Here is a 23755-nt window from a genome sequence, read left to right on the forward strand (position 1 = left end):
AGAAGGAAAAACTCAAAAGATTTATGAGTGATAATACTTAACTCAGCTCCTTAAATATTGATCTCAATTTAAAATACCAATGCATTCTATGCAGTGAAATACTAAAAATGCTAATCCATTCTATACAGTTTAATACTAAAAGAATTACGACTTATATATTGCAATATTAATTAAATTAAGTATCTATGTTGCTACTATCTATATTACAACCTCTAGATTTATGGTGACTGTTGCTGTTGCAGACAAAGCATTGGAACCTTCTCCTTCAAAAGTAGTCACTGTGAACACATAGCTATTTTTAGTCTCATACTGGAGAAGTTGGTTGTTTGTTATAATGCCACTATTCTGATTAATACTAAAGACACTGAATTCTCCTGAGCTGAAGTTGTAAGTGATCTGATCCACTACATCCTGGTCCAAGGCCTACAAAATCAACAAACTTTTAGTTAATATCTTTTACACATAAAAGGAATCAATCCACAGTTCAAATAAACTAAATCCTTCCTGCAGTGAAAAAGAAAATTTTCTGTTAATAGCTCAGAGTATGATAATTGCATCCTTTCTAGATAGAATTGTACACAATGTCAAAAAAGCAATGCATATCTAAGATAATTTATGAATTTCTAAAAGGTAATGCAAAATTTTCTAATGAATAAAGTTGTTCATACCGTGACTTGCACTACAGATGTACCAACTGGCTGTCGTTCAGGAATAGAGCGTACAATGTTAGTCTCTGTAAACAAAGGAATCGTGTCTTGTACATCCTGAACGTTAATGGTGACTGTAGCTGTTCCTGTTCTACTACTGGCTCCTCCATCAATGCCCAGAATCAGAATCACATGGGAATTTCTTGTTTCGTAGTCTAATGCAATGGCTGTTCTTATTTGTCCAGATGGTAAAATGGTAAATCTGTGGAAAATTAGAAATGTCAAATAGTTATTTGTGCCTCTGCTTTAACCAGCATTCAAAGAAACCTGGTTCTATTCATATTCTGAATGTTTTAAATTCTTAAATGAAGATAAGATACTTACAAACTAGAAGAACCAGTTGATGAAAAAGGTGATATCTGATAATTAATGTTTGCATTTGCACCTTCATCTGCATCTGTTGCCTACAATATCAAAATGACTTAAAATGTTTGTTTGGGGCCAAGAAAAAAGTATAATTAGGAACTAGAGGCAGACTTTCCTTCAGACATGTTTATCTAAATCAAATATTACATGATTTACATTTAGTAAGAGAGGACTTACTGTTACTGTTCCTACATCTTCATTTGATCTTCCCTCAGGAACAGAAAACGTGTAAGTAACGGGTGTAAAAACAGGGTTGTTATCATTGACATCTTGGATTATGATTGTCAAGGTTGTCTGTGCAGACTGAAAATTAAAACATAAAAAAGTTCTCAATATCTATTATAAGAATATAAATCACACATATACAAGACCTCTAATTTCTATTTAATCTTAAGCATTCCGTTTTCAGAGGATATCTATTTTATTAGATCCTTATGAAAACAGTCAACTCACGACATCTTGTTTCATTGTTAATGGAAGTGATTAAGTTTGTTTCTATAACTGAGAACCCAATCCCTTTAGGAACATTTTTATTGGTTGGGTTTCACCTACCAGTCCACTCTGATCCTGCACTCTAATGTTTAAAGTGTACTGAGGTGTTGCTTCTCTGTCCAAAGCTCTTTGCGTTCTAACTTCTCCTCTGAAATAGCATATTCATTTATATAACATTAAAATCTGATAATTCGACTTATTGTTATCATCAAATTTTCTTGCATTTAAAAAAGTTTGAAACACACTTACGTTGTTGAATTAATGCCGAAGTCATTGTTGACATTTCCCGAGATAATAGAAAAACTTAATGGTAGTCCTTCTGGGTCTCTAGCCTGTAAAACCACATAAAAGATGAAATATGATATATAAACTCAACACTAATGTCTCTAGCCTGTAAAACAGCATAAAAGATAAAATATGATACATACACTCAATACTAATGCATTGGCAGTTTACCATGAATACCTTACAAAGTGATTAATTGCAAAGAATAGAAAGACCAGAGGCAGATACATGAGTAAATGAAATTCTTAAGAAAACAGTCAAGTTTAACAGTATAGTGAGGGCTAACAGATAATTTTAACTACTAATTTCTTCATGAAGCATCAACAGTCTCCCAAGTTTGTTCCTTTTTTCATATACAAAGCTTGAGTACATGGAATAGCCTAACACAGTTTCATAATCCTCCGGTAATAACCGTCATTCAAATTCAATTTATAATAGCAAAAAAAACTACTGTGAAGAAAATAAGGAAGACATAAATACACGTATATTGGCCCTGTGATAAGAACTGAAAACATATAAGTACTACTTTATATATTGCCGACAGTGCTTTATAAATCAGAAGTTTCTAAGCAGCCCTTCTTACCGACCATCCTTGCATCTAAAGGGAAAAAATGCAAGTAACATATAATGCCATAAATTTCAAATCCTCTTTTTCCTTCAGAGTACTACAGAATGTAGAGTAAACAGTACATGTAGTTACTGCTCATCATATTTATCAATAAGGTAACCTTAACTCCCTTACTTGAGTAGGTAAGAAAATGGATTAGTGAAAATTAAAACAAGACATTCACCATTACCATTCAGTAACACACCATATAGTGACAACCAATTCCAATTTAAGAAATGAGTACTGTATAAAAAGAAATTTTCGCCCCCATTTTATTTTCACCCCTTTCACCCTACTCACAGGTGGGCAAATTTAAAATGGGGTAAATTCAAAGAACAAAGTATATAATTTCTTAAATAGAACTGTGACTGGGTGAATTTAAAACTGGAAAAAAATTGCTTGCAAATGTGAATGGGTGAAAATAACATGGGACAAATATAACTCTGTATACAATATTTTAGCCATCTTTAACTGTATACAATAGAGCTTTAGGCATGCATGCACAACTTTTCATGTCAAGTGACAGATTTAAAGGACATCCTCTTACAATGAATTAGTAACTCAATCTTTTCTTTTAAAAAAAAAATTGTAAGACTTTCATCTGTTAATATTTATCAAAAAAATATCTTAAAAGTCTTATCCATAGCAGCTCTCTTTGAATCTGTCCCTTATCAAACAACCAAGGAAAAAAAAGAAAAAAAATTCTTATTTTGGGGTTAACAAAACATACCGGAACAGTGAACACGGATGAAGTAATTGGAACTGCCTCGCTGACATAAACTGTAAAAGCAGGGGCCTCGATGACAGGTGGACGTGTCCCTAATGGGGTCACGGTCACTTCCACTGGTACTGTGGCAGTCCTACATCAAAAGAATTACAATTAGTGACTATTTCTTAAATAAGATAATTATCTAAAATTTGAAGTGTTCTTTGTATTCATGGTTAAAAATTAAAAAAAAGAAAAAATATTGATACACATGGTGTAAAATTGCTTGTGGAGAGTTTTATGATTTTTAATCTTCACAGTGTCAAGTTTTTTCAACCCTTCTCCCCTCCTTTCCAATGATGCACCCCATTACCACTTTTCCCCTTAAAATCAGTACACTTATATACCTCCTTTCAGAGACAGGTTGACCTTGGTCCGTTGCAGCAACCATGATGACATAGATTTCACCCTCTGCTACACTTCCTATGCAACTTATAGTTGCCCTTCCTGTCTGTGAGCTTGGCTGTATTGAAAACTTGGAAGCCCCATTATTTGAGACACTTTGTATGCTGTATACAATGTCTCCATTTGCTCCGCTATCTGCATCACTGGCTGAGACCTACAATTTATGAATTCAAAATACCTTAACTTTTATCATTAATGTTACTTATTTATACCTTATTCTGCACACAAATTATGCAATTTAAATTAAGTGACAATTATTAATTTTCACCTACATCCAGCAAAACTTGATTGCTTGTAGTATAGTCTCCCTCCACAATACTGTCTACATATCTTGGTGCACCAAATACTGGAGTGTTGTCATTAAGATCCCTGACATTAACAGTGACTTGCACGATTCCACTTCTTGGGTTCTGGGTTCCCACTTCAGTTCCTGTCACCTATATTTTCATTAAAAACATAAAATATCTTAATAAGTCATGTAATGGACATCCCACAATGAAATAAAATCATCTTAATATGGAAGCTTGTAAAGGCCACACCAATACATTTCCTCATTTTGAAATCACTTGACAATGTATATATAATTATAAACTATAATTTTTATTTACAAATGAAAAAATTGTTAGAACAAATTAGTAATGTGCAATTACAAATTAATAATTTTCATTACAAATTATAAATAACTAATTAGATAGGCAAAGGTGCAGCTCTTGGAAGCTTATGCCTAATAAAATTATGGGCCAAACTTCCCCAATCATTGAAATATAAAAAAAATGAATTACGAAGTTATGTGTGTCACTAAACATTTTCTTTTAGTACTTATTTATGTTCCTGAACATTTTTTACTATCAAGTATTTCTTGTATGCAAAAAAAACCCAAACAAACAAACAAAAACAAAAAATCAGAAGCAATGTCCTTAAATGTCTGAAGATTACTCATTAAACCTGGAGTGTTGCTCTAGGTCACTGACAATAAAAATCCAGAAAGGAGAAAAATCAATGTGTTTTAATTAACTTACAGTGAAAGTGACAACTGGCGTGGATTCATAGTTTATTACTGCAGCTGCTTCTACATATCCTTCACTGTTTACTCTAAACAGTCCTGTGTTGACGGTGAAAGTGTATTGTCCAGTCTCACCTACAATCTATAATTCAATATCATATTAGCTAATCCTCTAAAGTAAAGTAAGTATTTGAAAAATAAATATAGTCTTTGTCTTGTAATGCTTGATAAAAATCTTACTAGGTCTGGATCCGTTACAGAGATTCTTAATAGGTTAGATCCATTATCATTCCTTGGTATGGTTCCAACGGGTGAATTTTCGTAAATGTAACCTTGGAAAGGTACACTTAGCACTGGGTTATTGTTGTTGGCTGCAGCAACTGACAATTTTATTGTAGCTCTGTTGGAGTACCTGTTTGCTACATTTTCTTGAGCCTATGTAAAACAAAGGATAGGAATAAAAATATTTGTAAGCATGTTAGCATCAGCACTATGCATAAAAGAACTTAAAAATGAAAGTCAGAGTACAATACGTACCTCAATAAAAAGTTCCAGCTCAGAAACTTGGGATCTATCAATGGATGCTGTCTGGCTTACAAGGGCACGGTATTGGTTTGCTGAGCCAGAAACTTGTTGAGTGGTCACTTGGAATCTGTTCTGGTACCCTGATGGCAAGGCTGGTAAATTTTTTTTACAAAATTGTACGTATATTATAGGTATCAACAAATTTAGCAAAAAATTCTTAAATAACAAGTGTTGATAAATCATTGATTAAAACAGCAAATTTGGTCAATGTCCGATACAAAGACCCTGATTTGTTTTCATTTGTTCTCCTGTTTATTCTCAACAAGTACATAAAACTCTGTTTTAGTTCTAGCAGAAGTGAATCTGTGAAGGCCAGTTCAATTTATGATTTAGCTCCTTACTATTCTAATGACCAAAGCAATGCTAATTGGGAATGACATTACGTGAATGAAATGTGTATTTTAAGATTATTCAATCGAGGTAACCTTATGTGATGTACGTATTTTCTTACTTCAAATATTATCCAACATACAAAAGTCAAACACTTTGTCCTTACTTTGTCGTATTGTAAAGGTGATCGGAGCATTAAGAGTGTCCCTGTCCTCTGCAATGATATCAACTGCTGCATTTGGATTTCCAGAATCCACAGGTACCGGGTTAAATACAAGTGTGCCAGCCTACAAATGTAGAATGTCATAACTATCAAGTAGCACACAGAAACACAGTTAGACTGAGTTGTTTGACAGCTGAAATTGCTTTGATATATACTTAATTCATAATATCTATTATTTTCTAGTAAGGAATAGAAAATGTTTGTTGTAAGCAGGAATTCACAATATCTGCAGTGTTCCTCTATAAACCTGTTTTTTTACCATATAAAACCTACTGCTGCATCTCAATCTTGTATAAAGTCAGAAAACTTACTGTTGACCCAGATGTGACACTTGTTGTGTAAGTTGGGTTAAAACAAACATTGTTGACATTAAAACATGTGGAATATACAAATTTGGGTCCTAGATCATCCACATCATTTATAGTAATTGTGATGGTGGTGGTAGTCTGTTTCCTGTCTGCAACATTGCTGGCTTTGTCCTAAATATAAGGAAAAAAACATAAAAAAATCGAAAGTATATATGTATATATTATGTTTTTCAACTTCAGCATTTGAGAAAAATATGGATATCATACATCATAAAAATCTGTTTAACCAAATACTTTTTACTCCTGGAAGTTACTGCACTACTCATGGTTTTGAAATATGACATGAAACAGTAGTTTTTGTACCGTCATATATTTATTGGTTCATATGAAGTTTTAAAAATACTGAAAATATACAATACAGAAAATTAAAGAGAATTTTTCAAGCACCATACATGTTATTGCTTTCTGATAATGCTGTTCTGAAATGATACTCACTGTTGCAGATATCGTGAGGTTATATGACCGTACAGATTCAAAGTCTAAAGAACTGCCAACAACTATTTCTCCTCTTGAAGTGATAGGAAGTACAAATCTGGTTGAGCCATCATTCTAAAATTAAAATTATCTTTTTTTTTCTATTTGTTAAAAAATAATACACTCAATAGCTACAATTCTATTAAATTTTGTTACTTTTTTCTATGCATACCAGACCTCACAACCCCCCTCCCCCTAAAAGGGGAAAAAAAAATAAAAATTTATTTTAGACATTAAAACAAGTGACATATTTGCCTGGTAAAGTAATATGCCCTTCCTTCAGTATTAAATGCTTAAATTCAGATACACTTAAATATATTGCTCAACAGTAGAAAACTTGTTTGATGTTATGTTTTATACAAGTGTATTGTAGCAGTGTTTCTGATAACATTGATTAAAGTTGTTTATATCTACATATTTTACAAATTCCACCACCTTGTCTTTTTTGTCAGAGGACAAGAGTCTCTACAGACATAACCTCTGCAAATTGTTTGAACCTTTCGCAAATCTATTAGTCCATTACTTCAGCCTGGTTGACTTTTTATTACCACCTCCAGCCTAAATGATAGAGCCAAAATGAAGTAATTGACATGACATATTTTATTTGGACTTCTGGTTTTTAGATCTGTAGAGATTGTTTGAAAATTTTGAAAGCTTGTGTGTATTTTTAAGGACCTTTTTGACACATTTTTTTTTTCAAGGGGGGAGGGGGGGGGCTTTAATATTTTTTTTTTATTGTACATTTATGTATAAATAGAAATACTCTCATACACTTACTTTCCTTCCTACCACTAATACTTTATGGGATAAAATTTCATAAATATATCAACAGAGAAAAATCAAATCAAAAATGAATACTCACAATACTCCCATCTCCGGGAAGTATGGTATACTCTATTTCTTTGTTGCTTCCTGCATCCAGATCTGTAGCTGTTATCCCAGAATACACAGTTGTTCCCACTGGTGCTGACTTGAAATAGTTTTAGAAAAGGTTTAATAAAATGCTTACAAAAAACAAACAAACAAAAAAACCCTATGTAAACCTCTTTCTTACTACACCCTTGTATCTTTTAAGAATTGTGATGAGGAAGACTCCTCTATCTTCATGGTTTGAAGGTTTAATTTTATGCAATAATCTAACCACACCGACTATTTTTTTTTTCTAAATACATGATTTGATTCTTCAAAAATTCCAACATTAATTCAAAGCTAGGCTTAAATGAAATAAATGATATGCTTTGAATTAAAAAAAAAATCTTAAAGATTGTCATTAGTTTTAAAGAGATTACACATTGAGCTTTCTTTTTAATTTGTATAAAATCATAATGGGGGTAGTAATTTGGACAAACCTCATCGACTGAAGCAGAATAAGGAGCATTTCTAAATATAGGTGCATTATCATTTATGTCCCGAATCTCCAGCTGCATCAGGAAAAACTTTGTTTGCGTTGGATCTTTCTAAAATTGCAAATTTAAAGAAATACATATTTGATTTTTATGAAAATTTAAAAAACATTACAAGTATCAGATTTTCAGCATTACATAAATAATCAATGATATCAGCAGAGCACATGATTCTAAAGAATGATATCACACTGAAAAATATCAAAATGTCTATGGTATAGTATCAATATAAGTCTCTTAATAAGAATATCTGCATGAGTTGTGATGTGGCTTCTTGTCCTTGAGTAAGGTAGGATCAATGCTAGCATTCACCATGAAACTAGTATTTACAAGTCAAAGAATATGGATAATTGTGGTATAAAATTTTTACGGATGAAGTTTACAAGTTTTCCAAATAAATAAGCTCAGATTAGCTGTGTACTTACCAAAGAGCGACAAGATAATTGAAACTCAACAGTGTCAAGGTCATCACTGGCTATATAGGAACTTCCCTGTGTAAATGATAGAAAGATGGAAAAGTATTCAATAATAATAGTACTGCAATGATTGGTTTGCTCTCAATATTATATATTCAATCATACTTCTTTAAGAACATTCCCAAAGTAATTGTTCTTGTTTAATTTGCAATTTATGAAACTTACATCTCTGTCAATTGCTGACTTCAAACGGATAAAAGTCCTACTTCCAAAAGATGAGTCTGTCACTGGTAAAGTTACTAATTCAAACAGACTATCCAAGTTAAGATCAGTAGGAGTGGCTGCTGATCTAACAATGGATATATTTACTCCAGATGCTGTCACAGTCCCCTGATTTATTCCTTCTATCGTTGTGTCTGTCCTATAGAGTGCAGAATTTGGATCAAAAGAAGCAAAAGTGGACTCGTACACAAATCCAGCAATGTTAGGATCAGGTGAACTGCATGCTGTAAATAAAAATAACAATTGAAGTATATGGTATACAGTATTTGATCATTTTTATTTGAAACATTTATCTTATATGAAGCATTTCAAAAATGAAAAAAAAAATACTGCATGCTATAATTCATTGATCAAAATATAGCAGCTAAATGAAAAAAAAAATAAATTGAAATTCACTTACGTTCCTGTGAATTCACCGTCTTCATTGTTAGCACCACTAGTGTGAAAAGCACCGCTAAGAAGTACTGCTTCCACATCTTGCAATTTGAGGAACTCTGTCCTCTCCTGGAGATAAAAATTTACATCTTTTATAAATCAGGTTAAAAACTTTTAATATATAAGCCATGTCTGTTCTTTCCTTCGTCTCCATCAGAATCATTATTTCTTTTTTGTTTAAGCAGCACAGGAAATACTCCTAATCTTATTTCTATGTTATTTTTTTCGTGTATAGCATTTCATGGACACCAGTAAAATTTATGGCTGTAATATACTGGTTACAAGTCATTCCATTCATTTTACTTTTACATAATACACATACAAAACAACTCTGATTTCTTTGTAAAGCAAGCAAAAGGGATGACCATTTGATCATAAAGCTACTGGTTACAGTGGAGAAAATATTAAAAAGTTTGACATGTCACTTTAATAGTTTGGGTAATATTTGTTTTATGTAACAATTATAAATCATTATTACATCTTGTAATTACTATAAAGAAAAATATTAAATAAATCTTCTCATTGACTAACTGTTTCAGACCCCTAAATGCTTTCTGTAGAGCTCTACCCTTTAAATGACGTGCTTTCAATACACAAGCATTGAAGCATTTAATTTAGGTTTACCTGCCCTACCCAACTTTACTGGTAGAACAACTTTTTCTATATTTACATCTGATTAATCAAATATTATACAACACTGAAATAATTACTAAGATTTCTTTTTTAACCCTTGTAAATAAAATCTAAGGCAATATCTTTCCATTGGACAATTAAGAGCAATGTACCAATGCATTATAACTTGTATCATTAAAATACCAGTACATCATTTGTACAGTGTTGTACATATGTATGTTATAACCCTCTTTCAATATTCTTTTTAAGTGACTATCTGTATCTTTAAAAAAAAAATATGAAAAGTTGATATAATTCAAATAAAGTGCAGTTTTTAAAAGGTGTGGCTTGCTGATGCATCTGAAGACATAACAACAGTGTGGATGAAGTTTATTATTTACATGTACATCATAGATCAACACAACTTCTTTGTCTTTAAAAAAAATAAAGGAAAATTAATATTATTTAAGAATATGGTTTTCACATAATTCTTGTTAATCCAACATTTATCCCACTCTTAGTGACACACTACGGGCATCATCAACATGTTACAAATGATCTGACATAACCAAGAACAGAGATCAAAACAATTTAGAAATTACTTTATTTCTGCATCATCAAATGATTTTGTTAATCTATATGTAATATTCCTTTTGTTTACAGCTACTTTCAAAACAGGTTTGTCTTTCACGTGGGTGTATCTTCTCCAATATTCTATCAATAACTCTCCATTTATTTATATTTTTTATTTACTTGATGAAATTATATTATTAAAAAAATTAAGTTTAAATAACGATTTATAAAATCCATTTCAAGTTATCCGCTTTCATTTGGTGGATGCAATGCATATTCAAACATGCTTGCATGCACCTATTAATTCATTTTAAACCTTCAAGCATTATACCGGTCTTTAAAAAAAGAAATAAACAAAAGTTAATTAAACAATTACCTGTACGTTTAAATCCTGACACAAATTGTATGCAATCAATCCAATAATATATGAAATCAAAGTTTAGTTACTCGAAAGTGTTAATTTTTCCTCGCTGCGATGCTGATGAGAAATCAGTAGCCACTCATGTTCTAAAGTACCGCGGCTCTGTTTCACCACACCTTGTGAAGTCAGGTATGACAATAATATTCAATGATTCAATAAGAATACCTTTACATTGCTTCTATTTTGGAACCCCTAATCGACTCATAGCGATCCAGGCGTAGGTTGACAAACCGGTTCTGCAAGCTTTGAAAGAAGTTCGCGAACGTTGTCTATTTTTAGCAACCAATGGCGTTAAAGGTAAACCCCAAAGACGTATGGACAGTGTTGTGCTTTAGTTTCGTAATTTTCATTCATCAATGTGGGACAGGGTTTGAGTATAAGTAAAAAAATATATATTTTTATTTAAAAAAATATCTCAACAACATAAAAAAATAATTTCACTAAAAAATTCTCTAAAAATAGTGTCCACACCATCAGGCGAAGGTGTGTACTACCCCCTCCTTTTTTTTTTACCTTATTTATAAATATTTATTATCATGTAAATCCAAAAAAAAAAACGTACTCAATATATATGATCAGGGACATATATAAGTCCCTGGTATGATTTAGCACGTATTTAAAATTCAGTTTAAAATATTAAAAAAAACTGCATTCAATACATGATACATAACATATTTTTGCCGATAAATATATAGCTATAATTTAAGTATTATGCTTGTGCATAATCAATATTAACATCTGATGACCCTTTTATTTCTTTGCTTGTTAGGGAAATTCTGAATTATTGGTATTGCCTCCCCCCTCTACTGAAAATGCTTTTTTGCCCCCCCCCCCTCCCCCAAGTGAAATTGCTCCCTAACGTACGGGCCTGAATAGGGTCAAAAAGAAAAGGGAACAGTGGCAAATAATACACAGAAACGAACAGGAATCCTCTGGGAATTTCTATTTTTATAAATAAAGTTTAAAAAACTAAGAAAGTTCAGAGGAAAGAATATTGATGGATGCATGTCGGATACAAGGTATGTTGATAATGCTGACTTTCAGCAATGGAGCAAGAACTTAAGGCGTAACCGTATAAAGTGCAAGGTGCTTGAAAACAGTGAAGTAAATTGGGTCTTAACGATTTTTAAACACAGCATACAGTATGTTCCGTATCATTTTAAAAAGAAAACGTTAAACATATTTATATAAGATTAAGTTGTGTTATCATTGCTCTCAAAAATAAGGGCCTTCTGAGCAGCTTTCTGTGAATAAATACGTATGTATGTTTTAAACATTTTTTAAAATTATAACATTTTTCTGTATATTTAGTAATATTGTGAAAGGTAGAAGTTGATCATTGAATTCTAAAGTGTAGAAATAGAGGGAGAGGATTTTGACAGTTGGTCTGAACATTTTTTTTTTTTAAAAAAGAGATCCATTTAAAATTATTAAAAAAACAAAAACAAAAAAGGGGGAAAAAAGAAAAAAAACTAACTTAGTCAGTATGTATGTATGTATACTTTTTAGTTTTATGTACACTCCCTTTTCCATGTTAAATTAAATACAGCAAATATTTTAATTTACATGTTGTTAATTTGTTACTAGATCAAGATGACCCCTCCCCCAGATTGTTTTTCAAGTGTCGTGTCAATGTTCATTTCTTTGTAAATGTAAACAAGAGGCCAAGGACCTTAACGGTCACCTGAGTATAATGTAACACTACAAAGGATCCATAGATTGAATATAGAATAAAACAAAACAGTAAGAGGAGGAGATTTTTATAGAAATAATGCATTTTTACTATATATTTAAAGAGTCCCATCCTAATACCAAATCCCTGACCCAGGGATTACGAATTTCAATCTCTTTGAAAAGTCACCCTTGCTCATCATAACCATGCAATTACATGTAATTTGTCTACTTAATACCCAGGGACAGAGAAGATTTTCAAAAAAAAAAAAAAAACAAAAAAAACCGTATTTTCACTATCTATTCAACACCCCCCTCCCCCACCTGAACCCCTGACTCCGGGGCCACAAATTTCCCAATTTCGGAAGGGGCACTCATTATCATTATAATCTTGCACTTAGTTCTTAATTTATTCTAAATACCAAGGAATATAGAAGAAGATTTTCAAAGAATTAATGCATTTTCAATATATAATCAATTGAGACCCATCCTAACACCAGAACCTATAAACAGTGGCATGAAATTCACAATTTAGGAAGAGGCATCCTTGCTCATCATAACTATGCACATGGTTTGTTTGTTTAATACCCAGTAGCAGAGAAGATTTTCAAAGAAATAATGCGCATAATTAATAGAGCCCCCTCTCCCACAGAACTCTTGACCCTTGAACCACAAATTTCACAATTTTGGGAGAACCACTTCATCATATCCATGCACTTACTTTATCTGCTAAATACCCGGGGACAGATAAGAACATTTTCAAAGAATTAATGCATTTTCACTATATAATCAAAAGAGTCCTGCCCTAACACCAGAACCCCGATCCAGAGGCCATGAAATCTACAACTCTGGAAGAGGCACCCTTGCTCATCAGTCATCATAACTATGCACTTAGTTTATCTGCAAAAATCCCAGGGGGCCTAGGAGAGAAGAATATTTTCAAAAGAAATAATGCATTTATACTACATAATCAATAGAGCGCCCCCCCTCCCGAACCTTTGACCCAGAAGCCATGAAATTCCCAATTTTGGTAGAGATACCCTAGCTCATAATAACCTTGTACTTAGTTTTTTCCTTAATACCCAGAAGCAGAGAAGAAGATTTTCATAAAAATGATGTACTTTCACTATATAATCATTACAGCCTCCTCCCACAGAACTGGTGACACTAGGGCCACAAATTTCACAATTGTGGAAGAGGCACTCTTGATCTTAATAATCTTGCACTTAGTTTACCCAGGAGCGGAGAAGAAGATTTTTAAAGAATTAATGCAATTTCACTATATAATCAATAAAGCCCAACCCTAACATCAAAACCCCTGACCAAGGGGCCATGAAATTCACAATTTTGGAAGAGGCACCCTTGCTCATCATCACTATATACTTGGGTTGTTTGCTTAATATACAGGAGCAAAGAAGAAGATTTTCATAGAAATAATGCACTTTCACTATACAATCAATAGAGCCCCCGGCAGAACCCCTCACCCTGGGGCCATAAATTTCACAATTTTGGAAGAAGCACCCTTGATCATCATAACCATGCATCTAATTTATCTGCTTTATATACAGGGGGAGAGAAGAAGATTTTAAAAGAATTTATGCATTTTAATTATATGATCATGAGTCCCACCCTAACTCGAGAACCCCCTGACCCTGGTGCCATGAATTTCACAAATTTTGTAGAGCGCTCAAATCTTATTACAATCATTCCAAAGGTTTGTCTGCTTGATGTGTAGGAGTAAAGAAGATTTTCAAAGATAAAACTAATTTTGATGGTTTTAGCCCCACCCCTAAGGACCTGGGGGGGGGGGCAGGGACCATGAAATTCCCAATTTTTGTTCTTCTTCAATGAATGATAGATGTTCTATGTCAAAAATGGTTAAAATTGGTTCAGCGGTTCCAGAGAAGAGGCTTAAAATGTTCAAAATTTTAATGTTAACGCACGACGCAAGACGACGGACGAAAAAAGATAGCAATAGGTAACCTGATTGACTGAGTGACTCAGGTGACCTAAAAATTGAAGAATCGGAGGCACCCCTCCCTCGCCGCATAAACGATCAGCCCATGCAGACCTACGTATTTCATTTAAGAAAAGAATGGGTGTACATGTATGTAAATATTGTTCGTAGTAACCAAAATGCTGATATAATCAATACGTTTTCATGTCACTTCATGAAATTCTGTTTTTTTGCCCCTAAAGGGAGACTTACTCAGAAGGTTCTGGAAATTATTCATCATACCGGTATTTGTAGTACTTTTAAAATTATCCATTTCTACTGCCTCTCCAAAGAATCTAAATTAAAAAAAAATTACATAGAGGATGAATATTCGGCGCCCAGCGCCGGCGCCACTGCTTGTTGAAGCCAAACAAACAGACGACTACGTAACTTCCGGATATATTACGGAAGTAGATATAAACTGGGCATCCTTCTTCAGTCTCTTCAGTGGCGGTTTAAAAGAGTTTAAAGATATATGGAGCATGACATCCATGAAAACAAACTTGTAAGCACCATATATAACTCTTTTGCATATCTTAACTTTCTTTATTACTTCAATGTGGGTAAAAAAAAAATGGAGAGTGCGTCCTCAGATGGAAATAATGGATCCGCCTGTTCGTTTTTAAGCCTAATCAGTCATTCTACGATAATTTAAATGGACCAATATTCAGAGTATAAAACATGAAAAAAGTCATTGTTTCAAAAAGCGAAATGAACATCATAATTCTCTAAAAGACCTATCAGTGAACTTGAAAACAAAGAATTGTCCACAAATCTGGTATCGTTAACTTTTAACAACAATTTCAAGATACCATTGATTTTAAGGTAATGTTACGGAAGTTAATGCTTGACCAAGCCTTATTATTTTTTAAATAAAAACTGAATTTGACCAATTTTTCGTTTCTGATGTTCAGTAAAGAGCGCTAAAGTATGATTCATGAAGTCTCGCATGAATCCGAATTTAAATTAAATTTTCGGGAAAAATATCGTTACGGAAGTTAATCGTTACGGAAGTTAATTCCCAGCAATAAAAGTTAAAATTCTCTTCAATAGTTAAAATCAAAGTTTGTTTTAGGATATTAAACAAAAGTATGAAGCATTTCGCTCCCAAAATAATAAATTTTTTTATACCTTTTACGCCAAAAATTTCGTATCGCAATATATCATGATTTTTCCCCAGAATATCACGATAATATCATGATATTTTTACACGCAATTTTTAACAATGATTTTAAATGAATATCCTTAATTTTGTTTCCTATAAATATACTGGAAAAAGGTAACTTCCTTTTTTCATTTTTTTATTTACATACTAGTAATATAAAGCATGTATGAATGCTAGGATGCTTATCTTTTACCGCTTTCAACATTTTGTGATTGTAATTTGAAAGTTTAAACAAATAAATAATTTCTGGACTTAATAATTGTGTACCTAAATACCGGTATTTTAATCTCCGTATCACGATACGTATCGCACAATTAAGAATCACGATATACCGGTATACCGATAAAATCGCACATCCCTATTCATTTTGTTATGTCGAAAATGTAATCGTCTAAAATAGCTGACTCGCAACTAGAATCAATGATATAAGGTTCCGTGGTCACTTTCAGATAAGTTTCAGTTCTTTTTGAAATCTGCATTCTACGTTTGAAATTTAAAACAAAATCGTTACGGAAGTTAATCGATTTTAAGCGACATGCTTATGATTTCGCATGAAAGGAGAACCATGCATTTCAGTCTTTGCGAGAAGTGGTTTGATTTCTTTTTATATAGGATAAAAGACATTTTTTTAACATTCATTGCAATCTATTTGGAATGATTTTACGGCTGAAAATTTCATCTTGAAATTTGTAAATAAATGAAGCGACATTAAGATTTGCAGTGAAATAGGTTTTTTCAACATTCAATTTCAATTTTACTTACTGACAACACCATCATACATTGGCATATAGTCATGAATACAATAAACAATAACATACATAAAATCAATAAAATTATTCCAGTAAGCATATCAGTTATGTTGAAGTTTTTTCTTTTCTAATATTCAAGCATTTTTTCAGAAAGTTACATACTCTTCTAGCAATTTTAATACTTGGAGGGTTGATAATGTCAATAATAGGGTTTTCCTTCATGTAACATTGAGCATTAAATATACATTACATTATGTTCATAACAAAACTTTAACTGCATGTTAAATGCATGTGCATTTCGGTGAATATTTACAAAACCATGTGTGTATGTTAAGTATTAGAGTTGAAATCGACCTTTAAATTTATAGTTAAGATATTACAACGATAAATTTGTAAGCGACATAAGAAAATCTTGGTCATGTTTTTGTAGAATGACTGTAATGTCATCATTGCACGTACACAGGCCCGTAGAACAAGGGGGGGGGGATAGCTCCCACTTTTTAAAACCTATATATGCCATATCTGAGTTAAAAAATAAAATACAAGATTAAGTGTAGATAAACATGATATATGTTATTAACATTCAAATTAAAATTTTCACTGATTTTGAACTTGAATAATCTTATGTTTCCATAATTAAAATGATTTTAAACTGTCTGTTAATTAAATGCGAAGTCGGAAAATAAATCGGTTATTGTTTTAAATTTTTAATATCTTTGAAATGCGATTGATTTAAATTGTGTAATTTACAGGAAAGTCTTATCTTTATATAAAGTAATAAAACAAATAGAAAGATCGTTTTAATTTTAGTTAGTCTGAACTTATAAAAAATACACCATATATGACTTTAAAATAAAGTCTTTTGATATAGTTTTAATATAAAAATTTTCATTTAGATGCTGGTTGCCCCCCCCCCCCCCCACTCCCGTTTTGTTGCTGTAAGGTCAAACACAGGCAAGTTCTTGGGGGGGTGAAAAAAGTACCAAAAAGTTAGAGGAAGGTCCAATCCCCCCTCCTCACGAAATAGGATTTAATTTGGGGGGGGGGGTGGAGCCGCCGCATTAAAAACGTTGCTACGGGCCTGATAGAGGAAGTATATGGAGCGCCAAATTAAGGTAGGTCACTCCTCAGTCTCCTGACATGAGTTATATCAAGGATTTTTTAAGAAGTATATTTTAGGTAACTACTCATTCAATATAGCATGATTCAAAATCGCAAAAAAAATTAGGGGTCAGAGTGCATCTTACTAAGCAACGGTACAGTTAACTTGACCTTTCTGCTTTTAGGCTTATCACTTTGATAACCTTTCATAATTTACCAAGTGTAATCAAGACAATAAATATTATCTTATTTATTGTAAAATAGCTTGAATAATATTCATTATTGAAAAAATCCTGCAAATTAATGAGCGTTAATTATTGTGTGGCCTATTTGCACTAAAAAGATCATTTTGGGGTATTAAAAATCTAAACCAGCAATAAAACAACTTCTTGTATCAAGCTTTTTATGACTTCAGTGCTATTTGGTTGAGAGTATCATGTAGATTAAAATAATGAAAGAAAAAGTTGGGGTCAGTGATGTAAATTTTGATATAAATTTATATATATATATATATATATATATATATATATATATATATATATATATATATATATATATATATATATATATATATATATATATATATATATATATATATATATTGGACACCCCACGGAGAAAATTTCTGAATACATTGATTTACATCTCCGTCCACACGTAGAGAATTTGCCATCCTATATCAAGGACACCACGGACTACATTAACAAGACGCCCTCTACTGGCCTTCCAGATCATACCCTTCTCGTGACTATGGACGTCACATCTGTGTACACCAATATTCCGCACGATGAGGGTATCGAAGCCTGTGGAGAAGTCTGGGATAGTAGATCCATTTAAATTCCGTCTACCGAGTCCCTTGCCAAGCTCCTTGAACATGTTCTCAAGTATAACAACTTCATGTTTAATGGAGAACATTACCTGCAGGTTAATGGCACTGCCATGGGTACGAAAATGGCACCATCTTATGTCAATGTTTTCATGGGCAGACTTGAACGCAACTTGCTACTTCAAGCACCATTTAGGCCCCTTAGCTGGTTGCGTTTCATTGACAATATAGAGATGAAGTGGGTGGAATGTCGCGAGAGCCTCGAGGCATTCATTTCGTTTGCCAACACCTTTCATCAGTCTATCAAATTTACAGTAGACGTATCTAATTCGAAAAACATATTCCCAGATACTACATCTACCCTGACTGATGGTGAAATCGAGTTCAGTCTCCACACGAAACCCACAGATTCCCATCTGTATCTTACGCCAACTAGCTGTCATCCCCCACACACATTTAAGGGTGTACCTATGGGTCTAGCCACCAGAATTCGGCGCATCTGTTCATCCCCTGCCTTATATCAGGAACAAAGCGGTCTCCTCAAGTCCCAATTATGCAAGAGAGGCTACAATGCCCACACCGTACAAACTGCTAATGGTGAGATGGCGGGACATGACAGGCAAAACCTATTACGCTACAAGGAAAAAGACAATAGCGGCAGGGTCCCTCTGGTAACCACATACTATCCCGTTCTTAAGAACCTCAGTGATATCCTTCAAAAGAATCTGCCAATTCTCCACTCAAATAAACAAATGGTACAGGTCTTTAAGGAGCCCCCATTGGCTGCATACAGACCCCCGAGGAACCTAAAGGACAGTAAGAACCAGATTGGACAATCCATTACCTAACGGGGGCTTTAAAACTTGCTCTGACAGAAGATGTCTTCTCTGCAAGCACAGCTCTGACACGGACAGCTTTAACAGCCCCGTTACATGCCGCAGCTACAAAATACTAGGGAATTTGTCCTGTCAAACAGACAACTGCATTTATCTCATCAGTTGCAAGGTTTGCTCCAAACAGTATGTTGGTGAAACAGGAGATCTCTGCAGGAGAGTCAATAATCACCGTTCTACCATTAGGACCAAAAAACTCAATGAACTCGTTGGGGAACATTTCAACCTTAAAGGTCACAAATGGGAGGATATGACAGTAGTGGTTATTGACCATAATCCAAGATGGACAGACCCTCAGAGAAAAGGCAAGGAAAAGTTCTGGATGCACAGGCTGAAGTCATTCCTCCCTAATAGTATTAACAAACTTAATGACTTCACCAGGATGAACGTGAACTAGACCCAATCCCGGATTGTAACACAACTTCATTCTCTCTATATAGTGTAAACTTTACCGTTAATTCGCATTAGCAATTCTGGAACAACCTACCCAAATATCTACAGCTTACATTTTTGTTTATTTCTTTTATCCGATTTCCAAATTTATAATATATCCAAATTCATATTTTAAAATTGCCCTTCCATATTATCTTTCTTTAATTGTTTTTTATCAGGTATAGTTACGCTATTTTGAGAGAATAAGACAATGTGCGATGTGCGATTTACTGCTTGGTCGTAATTAATTAGCGATAATTAATTCGTTCAATTATGTAAATCGCACTTCACCAGAGTACACCCGATAGACCGGTGTCGGCCAGACTTGAAGCCTATTCTAATTTTAAAATATCACAGATCTTCATTCCATGAAAATAAGCTAGAGCTCAACTACTGTCAAAAGTTTTCCAAGACAATTTGTTGCTGTGGCACCTTTTGGGCCTGGGAATATTTGGATAATTTTTTAATCAGAACTGTAGAGTGTTGATAAAAGTATACTTATCAATTGCAAATAATTAACATAGGATTGATTTAGAACTCCTTTACAATTCATGAATAGCTCGTTAATGAATTTTTCTGCGTTATGCTTTATACATATGAAAAAATTCTTCCTCCAGTGTGAGGCCCTTTTCAAGAAACCCACGATAAAAAATTAATAAAATTGTAGATTACATGCATGTATAGGTATTTTCTCACAGTGCTGTTCATAAATTTATGAACAGTACTGTAAGAAAATACATATGCATGTAATCTACAATTTTATTAAATAAACCACAGGAGAACGCGTAGTAAATTTACTTTCGCATACAGGAACAAATTTGCACATGAGTAAATATACTCATGAGTAAATTTCTTGTCGTATAAACACAGTATTAGTGCCATCACAGCAACCTCAAATTAATCCCCACGGTCTCGAATAGGTTCTACAAGTAAGTCACATGTCACACCTCGTCTTGGTAACCCAGCGCCTGGAAATAACTCGATCGGTACCTGAGTGACACCTCGTCTTGGTAACTCAGCACCTGGAAATAACTCGATCGGTACCTAAGTGACACCTCGTCTTGGTAACCCAGCGCCTGGAAATAACTCGATCGGTACTTGAGTGACAGAATCGAGCCTCTGGCGCCTATGAATAACCGAACCAGCGATTAAGGGAAGGAGACCCTCAACAGAAACAGGGATCCTCTTTGTTCAAAGAGTTCAGGATTTCTACTTCACCTTGATGAAAAAGTAGGAGTAATCTATTCAAAATAGCAGGAAAAAAGTTGGAATGGAGTTTTTACAATCTATTATTGATAATTTTATACCGTTTTAATTTAATGCAAATCTAGTTACAGATTTATAACTACATGTACCTTGAGATTTCTCATAGAGTGTACTTACTAATACAAGGGGTGTAGCTACGGAGTGCTTGATGTGGAAACAAGTATAAAGGCAGAGGTTTGTGGGCCGCCCAGTAGGTGAGGTCCCCCGTGGTGGGGGTCCAGAGAGCATTGGAAGCTGTTGAATTTCCATCAATTTTGAGTACCCACGAAAGGAGTTTTAGGTATATAAGTCTAAATTTCTACATTTAAAAGGCTGATTTCATCATGAATTTATATGATTAAGTAGGAATGGGCTGTCCTGGTGTATGAATGCATACATGTATGATTTTATCCAACAAGTGATGTGCTTTCTATCCTAAGCTCTATACATATATAGTTGTAAAATAAATACTGCATGAAGTTGAGGGTTACACTGAAATTTTCACCCCAAGAAAACCATTGTCAACCGAGGCGTAGCCGAGCATAGATTCCGCGCAGTCAATATTTTTTTTTTTGGAATATCACCGTCGTGAAGCAATGTTGACAAAATCATCGCAGAACACTGCAGTTTGATAGGCAGCTCATATACACACTGATTACAAAACAGGTAATGGGACGTCTGACTCATCGTTATGGTTTTTGCGATCCGGGTGCTTCTTTAAACTGCATGCGAGGGAATTAAATGACACATACATTGTATTTACATTTGGAAAGGTAAAATAAATGAACAAGACACAGTCTTTGGAAAATTCATCTAAACCTACTTTTCACCTGGCACAAAATAAATAAACCAATGGCAACTATTGGTACCGTGTTAAAAACAGGTTTTGTTTCACGACAAAGCACACCACCTCTTCCGAAATCTGCATGATTACCTGTGTATAAGATAGAAGAATTTGATACATGCTTTATACAAACATTTTACACATTTTCTCCAAGACAGATTTACCCAAACAAGTATTGGTCCTCTAAAAATTCTTATGAAGGATTTGAAATATCTTCCTCAGGATTATATGCATTTTTCATCTATAATCCACTCAAAGCTTTTCAACATTTTGTTAAACCTATTATTGGACAGAAACACGTATTGGTGTATCACAGTTACCCATTATTTTTCTATCTTTGAAACTATGAAGGAAGAATAATATTATAGGCCAATATCTCTTGCATTAAGGGGGTGGGGTTCTGCCACTTGTTTCTCAAAGTCTGTTATGCACCAAGATTAGGCGTATATTTGTTTTTATTTCACTTTCAGAATAACACACATCCTAGGCTCAATATAATAATAGATATTATACTTTCATGTAAATTAGTTGAATCTGAGTCGTTGAGAAACATTTGTTAAAAAACACCATTACCCGCTGAATAATGAAGCCACGCCCTCCGGCATAGCAACAGTCAACATTGCTTGACAACGGGTGATATTCCAAAAAATATTGACTGCGAGGAATTTATGCGCGCAAGGTTCACTGTAATATGTATTTGTATAAAAATTCTGTATAATATAATAAATAGTGTATGTAGTTGAGTGTAACATTGAAAATTTTCACCCCTCGAAAACCTTGGCTGCGCCTCGGTTGACAATGGTTTTCTTGGGGTGAAAATTTTCAATGTTACACTCAGCTACATGCAATATTTATATAATACTTCCTTCTGATTCCAAATACTTCTCTGTGAATGACAAGCAAGTTTTCATTTTACTTCATCAATTTATTTAAATGCAGAACAAACAGATAAAAACAAAACAGATGTCATCAGGTATTACAACTGCATACACTGCATGTCTTCTAATCTGATTTACATGTAATGCATTGCGTTCTTTAGTGCCTATACAGCAACACTGCTGACAATGTCCGCTATACATTGAAGTTAAAAGCCGAGAATAGATAAAAAAAAAATAAAAATACAAACATATCAGGCCATCATTAGAAATATATCTGTTTCCCCTAACCCGACCCTAAAATCTTAAGTTGGGTAGGTAGGTAAATATATTTTTTTTCTGACAGCAGCTTTGAAAAACACATTCTGAAATTGAATGGAAAAAATACCTTGAGAAATAAAGAAAGAACAAAAGAAAGCGATTTGTAAACAGAATATTATACAAATGCCATTTAAAAGCAAAATTTAAGGTAGATTAATTCACAACTATTATTCAATTGAACTTGTGAAATATCTCACGCCAGTGTAAATTTATTGAATTCGAATATTTAAAATGACAAGATACGCAAAGACCGGACATCCGAGTAAATTTTTCAAATCTACTTCTAGTATTAGCTTCCAGTGCTTACACATGCAATGTACTTTTTCAAGGGCCTCGAAATTTGCAGTGGTTCTAGAGCATTTCATTTTGGAGTCTCGAAGTAAGGAGGTAATTCGAAGTCGCAGGTTCAAATCCCAATGCGGGACGTTGAGACCAGTCTTTCGAATGAGACCGTAGAAACTTAGGTCCAGTATCGCAGTAGCTGCTGACACGCAAAAGATCTCTCATGCACTGCTCAATAACCAAAAGTGCTGAGTTCAGGTCTAAATTTGGAGCCCTTCACCGGGGCAAATGTTCAAATGCTGTCGTCCCAAGAATTCTCAAAGGTAATTACAGCAAAGAAACAACCAATCGTCAAGGGCCAAATTAAATAAAAAATACACGAACGTCTCAGAAGCTGCATCATGATTTCAAAAAACTATTTGGAAAGAATTTGTAAACAATATTTAATTGAACCAACCATATCTAAAAAATGTCACACAAAAATGTTATATACAGTCACGAAGTTTAACCCATGAATAAAAAGAACAAAAAGAAAGAAAGGGCGACTGAATTATATTCATTAGGATGAATTATGCAGACATATTTACAACTCCTGTGGTCCC

General features: G+C 33.6%; 1 protein-coding gene across 1 annotated transcript in view; it reads right to left on the bottom strand.

Moving 5' to 3' along the window:
- Window positions 1-215: 215 nt before the first annotated feature.
- LOC133190387 (cadherin-99C-like) overlaps window positions 216-23755 on the bottom strand; it is a 241959-nt gene continuing 218419 nt past the window's right edge. The window contains exons 13-32 of the mRNA XM_061325992.1: window positions 9113-9216; window positions 8656-8936; window positions 8440-8505; window positions 7961-8068; window positions 7474-7581; window positions 6573-6686; window positions 6081-6248; window positions 5713-5833; window positions 5169-5308; window positions 4872-5066; window positions 4648-4773; window positions 3901-4065; window positions 3571-3782; window positions 3188-3317; window positions 1815-1897; window positions 1626-1713; window positions 1251-1376; window positions 1032-1111; window positions 669-909; window positions 216-374 (exon numbers count right to left, since the gene is read on the bottom strand). Of these exons, the coding sequence (XP_061181976.1) occupies window positions 330-374; window positions 669-909; window positions 1032-1111; window positions 1251-1376; window positions 1626-1713; window positions 1815-1897; window positions 3188-3317; window positions 3571-3782; window positions 3901-4065; window positions 4648-4773; window positions 4872-5066; window positions 5169-5308; window positions 5713-5833; window positions 6081-6248; window positions 6573-6686; window positions 7474-7581; window positions 7961-8068; window positions 8440-8505; window positions 8656-8936; window positions 9113-9216 (2701 nt within the window). The 3' untranslated portion in view covers window positions 216-329. The remainder of the gene's footprint in view (window positions 375-668; window positions 910-1031; window positions 1112-1250; window positions 1377-1625; window positions 1714-1814; window positions 1898-3187; window positions 3318-3570; window positions 3783-3900; window positions 4066-4647; window positions 4774-4871; window positions 5067-5168; window positions 5309-5712; window positions 5834-6080; window positions 6249-6572; window positions 6687-7473; window positions 7582-7960; window positions 8069-8439; window positions 8506-8655; window positions 8937-9112; window positions 9217-23755) is intronic.

The sequence above is a fragment of the Saccostrea echinata genome, unplaced genomic scaffold (assembly GCF_033153115.1).
Source record: "Saccostrea echinata isolate AGI-Se365-2 ecotype Australia unplaced genomic scaffold, CSIRO_AGI_Sech_v1 ptg000022l, whole genome shotgun sequence".
Lineage (NCBI taxonomy): Eukaryota > Metazoa > Mollusca > Bivalvia > Ostreida > Ostreidae > Saccostrea > Saccostrea echinata.